Source organism: Coregonus clupeaformis, chromosome 20 (genome assembly GCF_020615455.1).
Source record: "Coregonus clupeaformis isolate EN_2021a chromosome 20, ASM2061545v1, whole genome shotgun sequence".
Lineage (NCBI taxonomy): Eukaryota > Metazoa > Chordata > Actinopteri > Salmoniformes > Salmonidae > Coregonus > Coregonus clupeaformis.
This window is the reverse complement of record NC_059211.1, coordinates 38,594,002-38,608,538: the sequence shown is the minus strand read 5'-3', so window position 1 is coordinate 38,608,538 and position 14,537 is coordinate 38,594,002. Positions and strand designations below refer to the sequence as shown.

The 14,537-nt window shown below is 39.9% G+C and overlaps 1 protein-coding gene across 2 annotated transcripts in view; it reads right to left on the bottom strand.

The window, feature by feature from the left end:
* Positions 1 to 9,885, bottom strand: part of LOC121533371 (zinc finger protein 431-like) — a 43,532-nt gene extending 33,647 nt beyond the window's left edge. Inside the window, exons 1-6 of one of the 2 annotated variants that reach the window (XM_041839250.1) lie at positions 9,810 to 9,885; positions 7,936 to 8,012; positions 7,599 to 7,802; positions 7,280 to 7,510; positions 6,741 to 6,861; positions 6,280 to 6,609 (exon numbers count right to left, since the gene is read on the bottom strand). In XM_041839250.1, coding sequence (XP_041695184.1) covers positions 6,280 to 6,609; positions 6,741 to 6,861; positions 7,280 to 7,510; positions 7,599 to 7,802; positions 7,936 to 7,986 — 937 coding nt within the window. In that variant the 5' untranslated portion in view covers positions 7,987 to 8,012; positions 9,810 to 9,885. Of the gene's footprint in view, positions 1 to 6,279; positions 6,610 to 6,740; positions 6,862 to 7,279; positions 7,511 to 7,598; positions 7,803 to 7,935; positions 8,013 to 9,320; positions 9,559 to 9,809 lie in introns of those variants that run through there. The other variant, XM_041839249.2, reaches the window with a different exon arrangement.
* Between the last annotated feature and the right edge of the window lie 4,652 nt (positions 9,886 to 14,537).

Sequence of the window (14,537 nt, the reverse complement as noted above, 5' to 3'; positions counted from 1 at the left end):
ACTACTGACGACACAACTACTGACCACTCAACTACTGACCACATCGAGTAACCACACAACTATTGACCACAACCACACAACTTCTGACCACAACCACACAACTACTGACCACAACCACACAACTTCTGACCACAACCACACAACGTCTGACCACAACCACACAACTACTGACAACAACCACACAAATTGTGACCACACAACTACTGACCACACAACTACTGACCACAACCACACAACAACTGACCACAACCACACAACTACTGACCAAATCTAGTGACCACAGTCACACAACTACCGACCACAACCACACAATGTCTGACCACAATCACACAACTACTGACCACAACCACACAACTTCTGACCCACTCAACTACTGACCACAACCACACAACTACTGACCAAAACCACAAAACTACTGACTACACAACTACTGGTCTAGCTCTGGTCTGCGCTATAAATTATAACTACTTACATTTCTATAAATTTGCATATAATTATTACCAACAATAATTATAACTCTTGAACTGTTCAAGCTAGATACACCAAACCAACTTTCACATGTTCAGGCTATCCTAATGACAAATTATTTAAACAACTTGTGACCACACAACTTCTGACCACATCGAGTAACCACACAACTACTGACCTCAACCACACAACTTCTGACCACAACCACACAAATTGTGACCACACAACTACTGACCACACAACCACACAACAACTGACCACAACCACACAACTTCTGACCACTATCACACAACTTCTGACCACTACCACACAACTGCTGACCAAATCTAGTGACCACAGTCACACAACTACTAACCACAACCACACAACTACTGACAACACAACTACTGACCACTCAACTACTGACCACATCGAGTAACCACACAACTACTGACCACAACCACACAACTTCTGACCACAACCACACAACTACTGACCACAACCACACAACTACTGACCACAACCACACAACTACTGACCAAATCTAGTGACCACACAACTACTGACCACAACCACACAACTTCTGACCACAACCACACAACTACTGACAACAACCACACAAATTGTGACCACACAACTACTGACCACAACCACACAACTACTGACCAAATCTAGTGACCACAGTCACACAACTACCGACCACAACCACACAATGTCTGACCACAATCACACAACTACTGACCACAACCACACAACTTCTGACCCACTCAACTACTGACCACAACCACACAACTACTGACCACAACCACACAACTACTGACCACAACCACACAACTACTGACTACAACCACACAACTACTGACCCACTCAACTACTGACCACATCGAGTAACCACACAACTACTGACCACAACCACACAACTTCTGACCACAACCACACAACTACTGACCACAACCACACAACGTCTGACCACAACCAAACAAATTGTGACCACACAACTACTGACCACAACCACACAACAACTGACCACAACCACACAACAACTGACCACAACCATACAACTTCTGACCAAATCTAGTGACCACAGTCACACAACTACCGACCACAACCACACAATGTCTTACCACAACCACACAACTTCTGACCACAACCACTGACCACCACCACACAACTTGTGACCACACAACTACTGACCACATCGAGTAACCACACAACTACTGAACTCAACCACACAACTTCTGACCACAACCACACAACTTCTGACCACAACCACACAACTTCTGACCAAATCTAGTGACCAGTCACACAACTACCGACCACAACCACACAATGTCTGACCACAATCACACAACTACTGACCACAACCACACAACTTCTGACCAACTCAACTACTGACCACAACCACACAACTACTGACCACAACCACACAATTTCTGACCACAACCACACAACTATTGACTACAACCACACAACTACTGACCACTCAACTACTGACCACATCGAGTAACCACACAACTTCTGACCACAACCACACAACTTCTGACCACAGTCACATAACTACCGACCACAACCACACAATGTCTGACCACAATCACACAACTACTGACCACAACCACACAACTTCTGACCCACTCAACTACTGACCACAACCACTGACCACAACCACAAAACTACTGACTACACAACTACTGGTCTAGCTCTGGTCTGCGCTATAAATTATAACTACTTACATTTCTATAAATTTGCATATAATTATTACCAACAATAATTATAACTCTTCAACTGTTCAAGCTAGATACACCAAACCAACTTTCACATGTTCAGGCTATCCTAATGACAAATTATTTAAAAAACTTGTGACCACACAACTTCTGACCACATCGAGTAACCACACAACTACTGACCTCAACCACACAACTTCTGACCACAACCACACAAATTGTGACCACACAACCACACAACAACTGACCACAACCACAAAACTTCTGACCACTACCACACAACTTCTGACCACTACCACACAACTGCTGACCAAATCTAGTGACCACAGTCACACAACTACTAACCACAACCACACAACTACTAACCACAACCACACAACTTCTGACTACAACCACACAACTACTGACGACACAACTACTGACCACAACTACTGACCACATCGAGTAACCACACAACTACTGACCACAACCACACAACTTCGACCACAACCACACAACTACTGACCAAATCTAGTGACCAGTCAAACAACTACCGACCACAACCACACAATGTCTGACCACAATCACACAACTACTGACCACAACCACAACTTCTGACCCACTCAACTACTGACCACAACCACACAACTACTGACCACAACCACACAACTTCTGACCACAACCACACAACCACTGACTACAACCACACAACTACTGACCACTCAACTACTGACCACATTGAGTAACCACACAACTATTGACCACAACCACACAACTTCTGACCACAACCACACAACTACTGACCACAACCACACAACTTCTGACCACAACCACACAACGTCTGACCACAACCACACAACTACTGACAACAACCACACAAATTGTGACCACACAACTACTGACCACAACCACACAACAACTGACCACAACCACACAACTACTGACCAAATCTAGTGACCACAGTCACACAACTACCGACCACAACCACACAATGTCTGACCACAATCACACAACAACTGACCACAACCACACAACTTCTGACCCACTCAACTACTGACCACAACCACACAACTACTGACCACAACCACAAAACTACTGACTACACAACTACTGGTCTAGCTCTGGTCTGCGCTATAAATTATAACTACTTACATTTCTATAAATTTGCATATAATTATTACCAACAATAATTATAACTCTTGAACTGTTCAAGCTAGATACACCAAACCAACTTTCACATGTTCAGGCTATCCTAATGACAAATTATTTAAACAACTTGCTGACCACACAACTTCTGACCACATCGAGTAACCACACAACTACTGACCTCAACCACACAACTTCTGACCACAACCACACAAATTGTGACCACACAACTACTGACCACACAACCACACAACAACTGCCCACAACCACACAACTTCTGACCACTATCACACAACTTCTGACCACTACCACACAACTGCTGACTGAAATCTAGTGACCACAGTCACACAACTACTAACCACAACCACACAACTACTGACGACACAACTACTGACCACTCAACTACTGACCACATCGAGTAACCACACAACTATTGACTACAACCACACAACTTCGACCACAACCACACAACTACTGACCACAACCACACAACTTCTGACCACAACCACACAACGTCTGACCACAACCACACAACTACTGACAACAACCACACAAATTGTGACCACACAACTACTGACCACAACCACACAACAACTGACCACAACCACACAACTACTGACCAAATCTAGTGACCACAGTCACACAACTACCGACCACAACCACACAATGTCTGACCACAATCACACAACTACTGACCACAACCACACAACTTCTGACCCACTCAACTACTGACCACAACCACACAACTACTGACCACAACCACAAAACTACTGACTACACAACTACTGGTCTAGCTCTGGTCTGCGCTATAAATTATAACTACTTACATTTCTATAAATTTGCATATAATTATTACCAACAATAATTATAACTCTTGAACTGTTCAAGCTAGATACACCAAACCAACTTTCACATGTTCAGGCTATCCTAATGACAAATTATTTAAACAACTTGTGACCACACAACTTCTGACCACATCGAGTAACCACACAACTACTGACCTCAACCACACAACTTCTGACCACAACCACACAAATTGTGACCACACAACTACTGACCACACAACCACACAACAACTGACCACAACCACACAACTTCTGACCACTATCACACAACTTCTGACCACTACCACACAACTGCTGACCAAATCTAGTGACCACAGTCACACAACTACTAACCACAACCACACAACTACTGACAACACAACTACTGACCACTCAACTACTGACCACATCGAGTAACCACACAACTACTGACCACAACCACACAACTACTGACCACAACCACACAACTACTGACCACAACCACACAACTACTGACCACAACCACACAACTACTGACCAAATCTAGTGACCACACAACTACTGACCACAACCACACAACTTCTGACCACAACCACACAACTACTGACAACAACCACACAACTACTGACCACACAACTACTGACCACAACCACACAACTACTGACCAAATCTAGTGACCACAGTCACACAACTACCGACCACAACCACACAATGTCTGACCACAATCACACAACTACTGACCACAACCACACAACTTCTGACCCACTCAACTACTGACCACAACCACACAACTACTGACCACAACCACACAACTACTGACCACAACCACACAACTACTGACTACAACCACACAACTACTGACCACTCAACTACTGACCACATCGAGTAACCACACAACTACTGACCACAACCACACAACTTCTGACCACAACCACACAACTACTGACCACAACCACACAACGTCTGACCACAACCAAACAAATTGTGACCACACAACTACTGACCACAACCACACAACAACTGACCACAACCACACAACAACTGACCACAACCATACAACTTCTGACCAAATCTAGTGACCACAGTCACACAACTACCGACCACAACCACACAATGTCTTACCACAACCACACAACTTGTGACCACAACCACACAACTTCTGACCCACTCAACTACTGACCACAACCACACAACTTCTGACCACAACCACACAACTTCTGACCACAACCACACAACTAATCACCATAACTACTGACCACCAGGATTACTGACCACAACCACACAACTACTGACCACACAACTATTGAACCACAACTACTGACCACAAAACTACTGATCACTACTGTGACCACAACAACTGCTCTGGTCTGCACTAGCTCTGGTCGAGCTCTGGTCCTGGGCGTAGCTAGCTCTGCCTCGCACTAGCTCTGGTCTAGCTCTGGTCTGCACTATAAATGATAACTACTTACATTTCCATATAATTACTACCAACAATAATTATAACTCTTGAACTGTTCAAGCTAGATACACCAAACCAACTTTCACATATTCAGGCTATCCTAACGACAAATTATTTAAAACTTTTATCAACTATAACTACATTTGCGTAAAATAACTCAGCAACATTAAATCTTGAACCACTCAAGCTAAAGCCACCAAACCAACTTTCACATGTCCACGCTATCCTAACTTTCAATTCTTAAACATTTGTATCGTCTGTCACTATATAAATTAGCATAATATAACCCACCAATAGTAACTCTTAAACCGTTCAAGCTATATACAACAAACTGACTTTAATATGTTCAGGCTATTCTAACTTTTAATTTACTTACTTTTTCAACTATAACGTGTCACCACCATTACTATTGCAGACACTATCACTACTATAACGTTTTTCTATACCATACATACTTTAAAACTTATTTGCTTTAAATACTAAAGTAAAACTTTTTAATTATCTACCACCAAAATACTTTTAAAGAGTGAAAGCAAGTCCCATCAATTGTACTTCATGTACAATTACGATCTAGTTATATATTCATAATGTTATTTATTGCCATCCTCTGACACATACACACTAAAGATCATATTTGTACCTCTACAGAATAGTTGGTGACGTTTTAAGTTCCGTCCTGATTGAATCCTTTCCCACACTCAAGAGCATTTATATGGTCTCTCACCAGTGTGAGTCCATCTGTGTCTTTTAAGTCCATCAGCGTAGACAAAGCTCTTCCCACAGTCTGCACAGTGATGGGATTTCTTCCCTGCATGAGTCCTCTGATGCGTTTGCATAACATATTTATTGGTGAAGCTCTTGCCACATTGCGGGCATGTGGCTGGGGTCACCCGTAAACTCCCTCTTTTATAGGCTTTGATTTTTCCAGACTTCAGCATTGCGATGTAATCTTTAGGGTGGTCCCTCTTGAGGTGCCCAAGGAAAAAGCGTTCTATGGTGAAGCCGATTGCACAATGGGGGCAGGAGTAGAAGGAGGACACCTCTTCAAAGTCACCTTAAGGAAAGAGAGAACATTATCAAATGAATTGCAGTTCTACTTCATTATAGACCCATAGTTAATGAGAAATGTAACACTATTATATCTCTACACCATAACTGCAACCCCACCCCACCAACGGTACTCACTGAAATCAACAGCATTAGCTTTCTCATCTGTATCTGGTGCCGTCCCTGGATCCAATGATGTCCTTCTGCAATCTTCAATTTTCACTCCTATTGAAACACCACGCTCATGGTTTTCACAGTCCTTTGAAGCAGAGATGAGGGGGGATTCAGTTCAGTCAGAAAGTCAGTTACCTTTAAGAAGGGGCTAAATACTAACTAGGCCCAGCACTCAAGCTAGTACTGTAGCTGCTCAAGAAAGCTATGCTTTGTGTTTGTGAAATCTTAACTTTATTATGAAGCTATAGGCTTAAATTTAGATATTGTCGCCACACCTATACCTGGCCTATTTCTTGTTTATGTCAGTAGCCCACTCCAAATGCAGTCACATAGTGGCAGAAAGAATGAAGACTGAAAGCTAGATTTGTCGTACACAGCTAATAATAGGTATAGTGCAGAACGGTCAAAACAATTAGTGGAATGAAGAAACTTTTAGTTTGACCCTACAAACATCTCAAAACATATCTATTCCACTCAGTCTGTTATTAAATGCTTGAACTCACCCCCACATTATCACTTTCCATCTTACTGTCCTCTGTATCTGAGCATGATGATGATGGTGTTTTCAACGGCTCCCAAGGCACTGACACTTTCACAACATCCTCATCTTCTGATTTCAACCAGTCTTCATGCTCTTCCTTCTTCACTGTAATTAAAGCAACTTCCTCTTCATCTACTGGCAGAAGGGAGAATTCTTCAGACTCCTCTTTGACTGGGACTGGAGAAGGCAGCACCTGACACAGAAAACAAAGTTCATTCAGTATCATTCTAACAACTCTGGGCCTTGTAACTGGGCTTGAACAGTGTTGAGGAGATACTTACCTTTACTTTGAGATATGTTATGCCTTTATGTCCACACTCTTGCTCTGTGACTCCATGGATGTCTGAAACTGTGTCAAAGGAAGGATCTTGTTCATCGGAGTCCTCCTTTGGACAAACCTGGGACGTTTCAACTCCTAATGACACAGCTGATATCGGACATTCTTCAACCTCCTCTTTAACCTCGCTCCAATGCAATGAGTGATCCTAGAACAGACCATGGTTGGTGAATAAACTTAATTGGACCAATAACACTTGTTAATTGATAGCCGATTGTTTTAGATATTGTAAAATTAAATGTTCTTATTTTGAAGAATGCATAAAATATGGGTTAACCTACAAAAAGCTCTTCTGGCTGACCACTGCTTTCATATCTCCCATATTGATCCATCTTCAGCAGATGAACAGACTCGTGACCTGTCAATAACAAAACATACCACCCAAAAGATCAAAATACTCTGATTTTTCACTTTGAAATGTACTGTATATCAAACAAAATCAATTAATTTCTAAGTTTAAGTAAATGTGTTTTTTTCAGTAGACATTATGCAAAGTTTGGTAACAAAATGACGGTATGAATATCCGTTTCCAAAAACTTTTTTACAAATCTCAATTTGTAGTCGAAAGTGAAAAATACGTAGACATGATTTCATATCTATTGACTGTTTAGTGATGAGCAAAACCAGAAATAGCTTCTGTGACGTTTTCAAGTAGGATCCCTAAGATGACTAATAAAATTAAGGTTAGTCATTTTCAGCTACACTATATATGCAAAAGTATGTGGACACCCCTTCAAATTAGTGGATTTGGCTATTTCAGCCACACCCGTTGCTGACAAGTGTATAAAATCGAGCACACAGCCATGCAATCTCCATAAACAAACATTGGCAGTAGAATGGCCTTACTGAAGAGCTCAGTGACTTTCAATGTGGCAACGTCATAGGATGCCCCCTTTCCAACAAGTCAGTTCGTCAAATTTCTGCCCTGCTAGAGCTGCCCCGTTCAACTGTACATGCTGAAGAGCGTGTAAAAATCACCTGTCCTCGTTTGCAACATTCCCTACAGAGTTCCAAACTGCCTCTGGAAGCAACGTCAACACAAGAACTGTTCATCGGGAGCTTCATGAATGGGTTTTCATGGCCGAGCATCTGCACACAAGCCTAAGAACACCATGCGCAATGCCAAGCATCGGCTGGAGAGGTGTAAACTCGCCACCATTGGACTCTGGAGCAGAGGAAACGCGTTTTCTGGAGTGATGAATCACGCTTCACCATCTGGCAGTCCAATGGACAAATCTGGGTTTGGCGGATGCCAGGAGAACGCTACCTGCCCCATTGCATAGTGCGAACTGTAATGTTTGATGGAAGAGGAATAATGGTCTGGGGCTGTTTTTCATGGTTCGGGCTAGGCCCCTTAGTTCCAGTGAAGGGAAATCTTAACGCTACAGCATACAATGACATTCTAGACGATTCTGTGCTTCCAACTTTGTGGCAACAGTTTGGGAAAGGCCCTTTCATGTTTCAGCATGACAATGCTTTTGGTCATGTAGTGTATCTATATAACCCATCTGTAGTTTTCTGATCATATTGGAACTCCCTATATGTTGCTCTGGTTATCTTCGTCTAATAACATCTGGGAAATGTTTTAAAGACGCTCAAAAGCCTATAGAATGATATTTAGTCATTTTATACCAATATTTTTCTGTTGTTCAAGGCTCAAACTCACATGATTCCATACTGCAAAACCACTCCCACCATCACCGACGAAGTTGCCTATATTTTCGTTAACGTCATACTTGTTATTAGTTGCAATAGGACTACAGTGTTGACAGATGGTTGCTTACAGTCGCTTAGTCTGTATTGTCTGTTATTGTTGAAAACACTTTCAGATGAAGCAGGGTTAGCTACTTAGCTAGCTAGTATTGCTAATGTTAGCACCAAAGACACAGGCTTCAATCATGAGGCTAGGATTCCGTAGTGATTTGAATGTAAATTTCATAACAAATGTTGTGTTCTAACAGGCCTAACGTTAGCTACATGTTGTTTAAGACAGTCGCTAAGATTAAATTTGGCTAAAATAGTTCTAGCCGGCAAACAGATGGCTTGTATAGTTAGCTACACACCCAACTTGTCATCAAATATTATAAAGCTCATACATGCTTAGATAGATAAATATATATATATATAGAGAGAGAGAGAAAGAAAATATATGTACCTGTCTGTAGTTAAATGAATGCTTTTCATGACTATGAAATAATATTGCGGTTGCACATACGGAAACTCGAAAAGACCAAAACACCACGGAGTATGAAAATACTTTACTATTACTGCTCCCTACTGGGCATACATGAAAGTGAATCCTACTACCCTTAAATTGGGTCTTTCTATAAACTAGGATTTCCTACACTGGACAACTTGTTACAGCTGTTGATAAATCATTGAATAATCTGCAAAAATGTTTCATGCCATTGTATTAAGATATAAGGGGGTTAATAGCTGTATTCAGTAAAATTCACGAGTTGATTTAAAACCTATGTAACTCGTTATCTTTACGGATTTGTCCAAAATCGTGTGACATAAAACATTACTTTTCTGTCCTTGCATTTATGGCAGTGTAAATTGTAATTATTTCATATATTAAGCATTAATCTGTTCAATTAAACATTGAACATTAACCCTGTAAGAATCCTGGATCTAGCTGTTGGACAGTTTTTTTGTAGGCTATAGAGATATCAGAAGTGCAGTGTAAGTACATAACATTTGATGTCTCCTTATTTTATGGGGTGAAAACTGTTTTCATGGGCACACAAATCCAAAATAATAAATGCAATTGCAAAATCGAATGCTTCTAACAGAAAGAGTCACCATGATATCATCTGATCCAGGAAGGAATTTTCCAAATGAAAGTCAAGTGATGAACAGCTGGTGTGATAGCACATGCTATGCAACAACAGCCCAAGTGCTGGAAAAAATCTGTTCACGAGGAATGTCCAGGAATATTTGGGTGTCGTTATGCTGTTGAAGACAGTTGTGCCTGGATCCACCTTGGATCTAATATCCCTAGCAAATTGAGGTTGATAATCTGTTGTTGTCTGCTTGATTTAATTACAGCAGGGTCTCCTTAGATTTAACAGAGAAAGCATCAAGGTAATGTGTTCATGTTTTCTTTAAACTCAGATTGGACACGGAGTCTCCTGAGCGGAATTGTGTAGGATAGACTTTTATGCTTTGAAATTGCGCGAAATAGTATGCAGCATCATCTAGATATGTGTGCAACAAAAGTTCAACATTCACCTTCTGCTACCATTTCTGTCAACCCGTTTATGCATACAGTTTGACACATTCGTTCCATAAATCGAACGTATGCACCACATAGAACGTACTGCAACTGCCTCTGCAACGCAATGCTGCAAGGCAAACGCAGCGTTCCATTGGAAATTAATGTACTTCTGGTGTACCAAAACGCAAAGACACGCAACGCTATTCCTATTAATTATTCTGGATATAATGACAAAAATTTACATAGCCTAGTGGGCTTATTCACAATATGATCTGGTAATGAAATAACATGAAAAATATAGTTTGTTTTCCATGTTACACCTGCAATTTAAACAATACAAGGATATTGAAGTAGCCAATTGAACTTGAGGCTCAGAAATTCAAGAAGAAAAGTCCTTGTAATTAGACAATTGGAGGTTTACTTAGAGTTAGTATCAGCTGCAGTATGTTTAGCAGTACATATATTATGGTAGAGCTATGGATAGATGTCACACATTGATTCTGGTAGTATTGGTAAGTATGGATTAATTCAGGGTGTCTAGCAGCTTGATCATCATGGTACTTTTTGGTAGTAAGTTTACAGCCATACATTATGGTAAGTATAATTGAAACTTGTATCTCATTATGGCAAGTGGTGAAATAAGTATAGCTAGTTACAATTGTAATGGTTTAGCAGATTATAAAAAAAGACAATCAGTCTTTACCTGGCTAAAGGGAAGGAATATAATACTGTATCTATTGTTTATAGGAAACTCACTTTACAATTACAGATGAGGTTGTATGGAAAAAGGACTGGGAGGGAGAAATATAGTTCTGTCATGGGCAAAGAAACTAAAAAGGGATGACGATATTAATTAATAACAATTTCGATCCGAATGTGCAAACTGTCCAAACTGATCCGAATGTAAGGTGGGTAATTTTAAATAGGCTATTGGACGATGCAAATATTTGGCTAATTAATCTATATCAAATCTAAAATCAAATCTAATTTTATTGGCCACATGCGCCGAATACAACAGGTGCAGACATTAAAGTGAAATGCTTACTTACAGCCCTTAACCAACAGTGCATTTCTTTTTAATAAAAAAAGTAAAGTAAAACAACAACAAAAAAGTGTTGAGAAAAAAAGAGCAGAAGTAAAATAAAATAACAGTAGGGAGGCTATATATACAGGGGGGTACCGGTGCAGAGTCAATGTGCGGGGGCACCGGCTAGTTGAGGTAGTTGAAGTAATATTTACATGTGGGTAGAGTTAAAGTGACTATGCATAATAATAATAATAATAATAATAATAATAATAATAATAATATGCCATTTAGCAGACGCTTTTATCCAAAGCGACTTAGTCATAAATAATTAACAGAGTACACAGTAAATTTTGAAGTGTTAAAGTAACACTTAAAGAGTTAAATTTAACACTATTTCTGAGTGTATATGGTCCCACCCTGAAATAGTGTTAATTTGACTCTTTTCATAGTGTTAACATTTTAGAGTTAAATTAACTCTAAATAGAGTAAAAATTTAACACTCGCTTACACTGAATAGTGTTATTTTAATTTTACACTAAAGGTTAAATAACACTGGAGAGTGTAAATATTACCCTTGGAAGAGTTAATCATTTACTCTTCTAAAATAACAAATCAACTCTGATTGAGTTTGATTCCAGTCCAGTTTAACACTGCATGGAGTTGACACTCAAGGTTAAAATAACTCTGATAAGTGTTGATGTTACACACTATTGTGTTGATAATTGACTATCTTGCAGTGAAAAACAAGCTCAAATAGAGTCAAATTCTAACACCGTATAGTGTCACGGAAATAAATCTCAGCAGTATTCATTTTACACTTTTTAGTGTCAAATTACACCAAATACTCCATTAAGTGAGTAAAAATCACAACTTACCACAAAATAATGCATTTCAAATTTTTATTAACAGCTCAACTATGTCAGGCTAAAATATATTAAGAATACAAATCCCTTTTTTAAAACATTGACCTTAGGTTTCCATAAAATGGCAATAGGGAACAACATACAAGGAGGAATCTGTCGTTCCATACTTCATTTGAACATCAAAAGGTTTAAAGTAACACAGTTCAGTAATGTTGATCACCTTTTTGAACCCTGTCTGGATGCATCCTGACCTTAAAGGCATAGTAATGGTAATCAAAACACACTGTTTCCATCAGTTCCTCCACAGAGCAATACACAGTCATCTTTCACAGCAATAATTTTGATTTTACAAAATACAGGCATCTCAAATGCTACCTCAGTACAGATAATGAAGTCACGGCGGTACTCTGTACCATGATGTTTGATCCACTTGGCAGAAAACACACTGGTAGACAATACAGACCCACATTTTAAAGCAATCTCGGGACCTTCTTTGAGCTCACTAAGTGTTACCATCTTCCCCGAACCTAAAGTTAATCTTTCCTTGCTAAAGGACTCTCGATACATTGCCATACAACTTTGGTGCTTTTTGGCTAATGTTTTTGTTACATTTTTAAAGCTTTTTAATTGCTTCTTAAAAAAATTATGTTTAGCTTCATAACGCATGCACCATTGTGCAGAACTGGGCCGATGTTTTTTATATTACGAGGGTAATGAATCATGAAGTGATGCTTTGGTAAGAGATTGATTGCAGGAAACAACTGCTTGAAGAGCTGATGATGATCAATGATTAAATGTTTGAGGTAAATGGTCATGCCTTCTGTAAGGACTGGGGAAAATACAATGTTAACAATGTGTAGAAGCAAAAGTAGAAGATGCCAGTGCTGGTCATCTGACTGTATTAAATCACCAAATAGCAAAGGCATATTACGTAATAAGCACCAAGACTGTATAGCATTCAACCCCAAATCATTACTTCCATCAAACAACTTTACTCTAGGTGGACGGTTTCGCTGCTGATTGTATCCATAGTCAAAAGCATGTATTCTACCAGCCAGTTGTTCAGCATTTAGGAAGTTTTCCTTAATGTACTGCAGGACAAGTTTGACTTCAAACTGAGCAACTCCTTCTAAAATATCGTGCATTATATCTACAGAAAAATTGTTGGCTGTATTAAAATACCGTAGTGAATTCAGCAGACAAATGCGTTTGACACCATAGATATGAGGTAGTGTAGGATCTGTTTGTAAAGTTTGACAGTGCAGTTTGTGCATCTCGATAGTTCGTAGTACAACTTTTGGATCATCTTCACAGAACACAGTTTGAAAACAATCTTTCTCAAGGAGACAGAAACGACAACAATACCTTGCCCCAAATGACTCCACAAAGCCAAATAAACCATGCAACCCAAGATTATCACCAGTGACCTGAACTATGGTACCGTGAATCACATCTTTCAATCTGGGAACTTTAAGTCCCTCTGTCTCGAAGTACTTTAAGATCACTGACAAGTGGCTCAAGTATCAAATTAAAACCATAACGCTTGATGTCCCTGCGCATGGAAAAGAGCACCCAAATGAATATTTATCAATGATGAATTAAAGATTGGGGGAAAATTCCTTAATGTAAAGTATATAGCACCTAATTTGTATACCCTTTTTAGACCCCCAAGGGGTTTGCTGTTTCAAAGTCGTCATAAAATAGCTGGATCTGTATGGCATCTTTTTCTATAGAGAATAAGGGACTTTTTTTTTAAAATAGGCGGCATCTCTC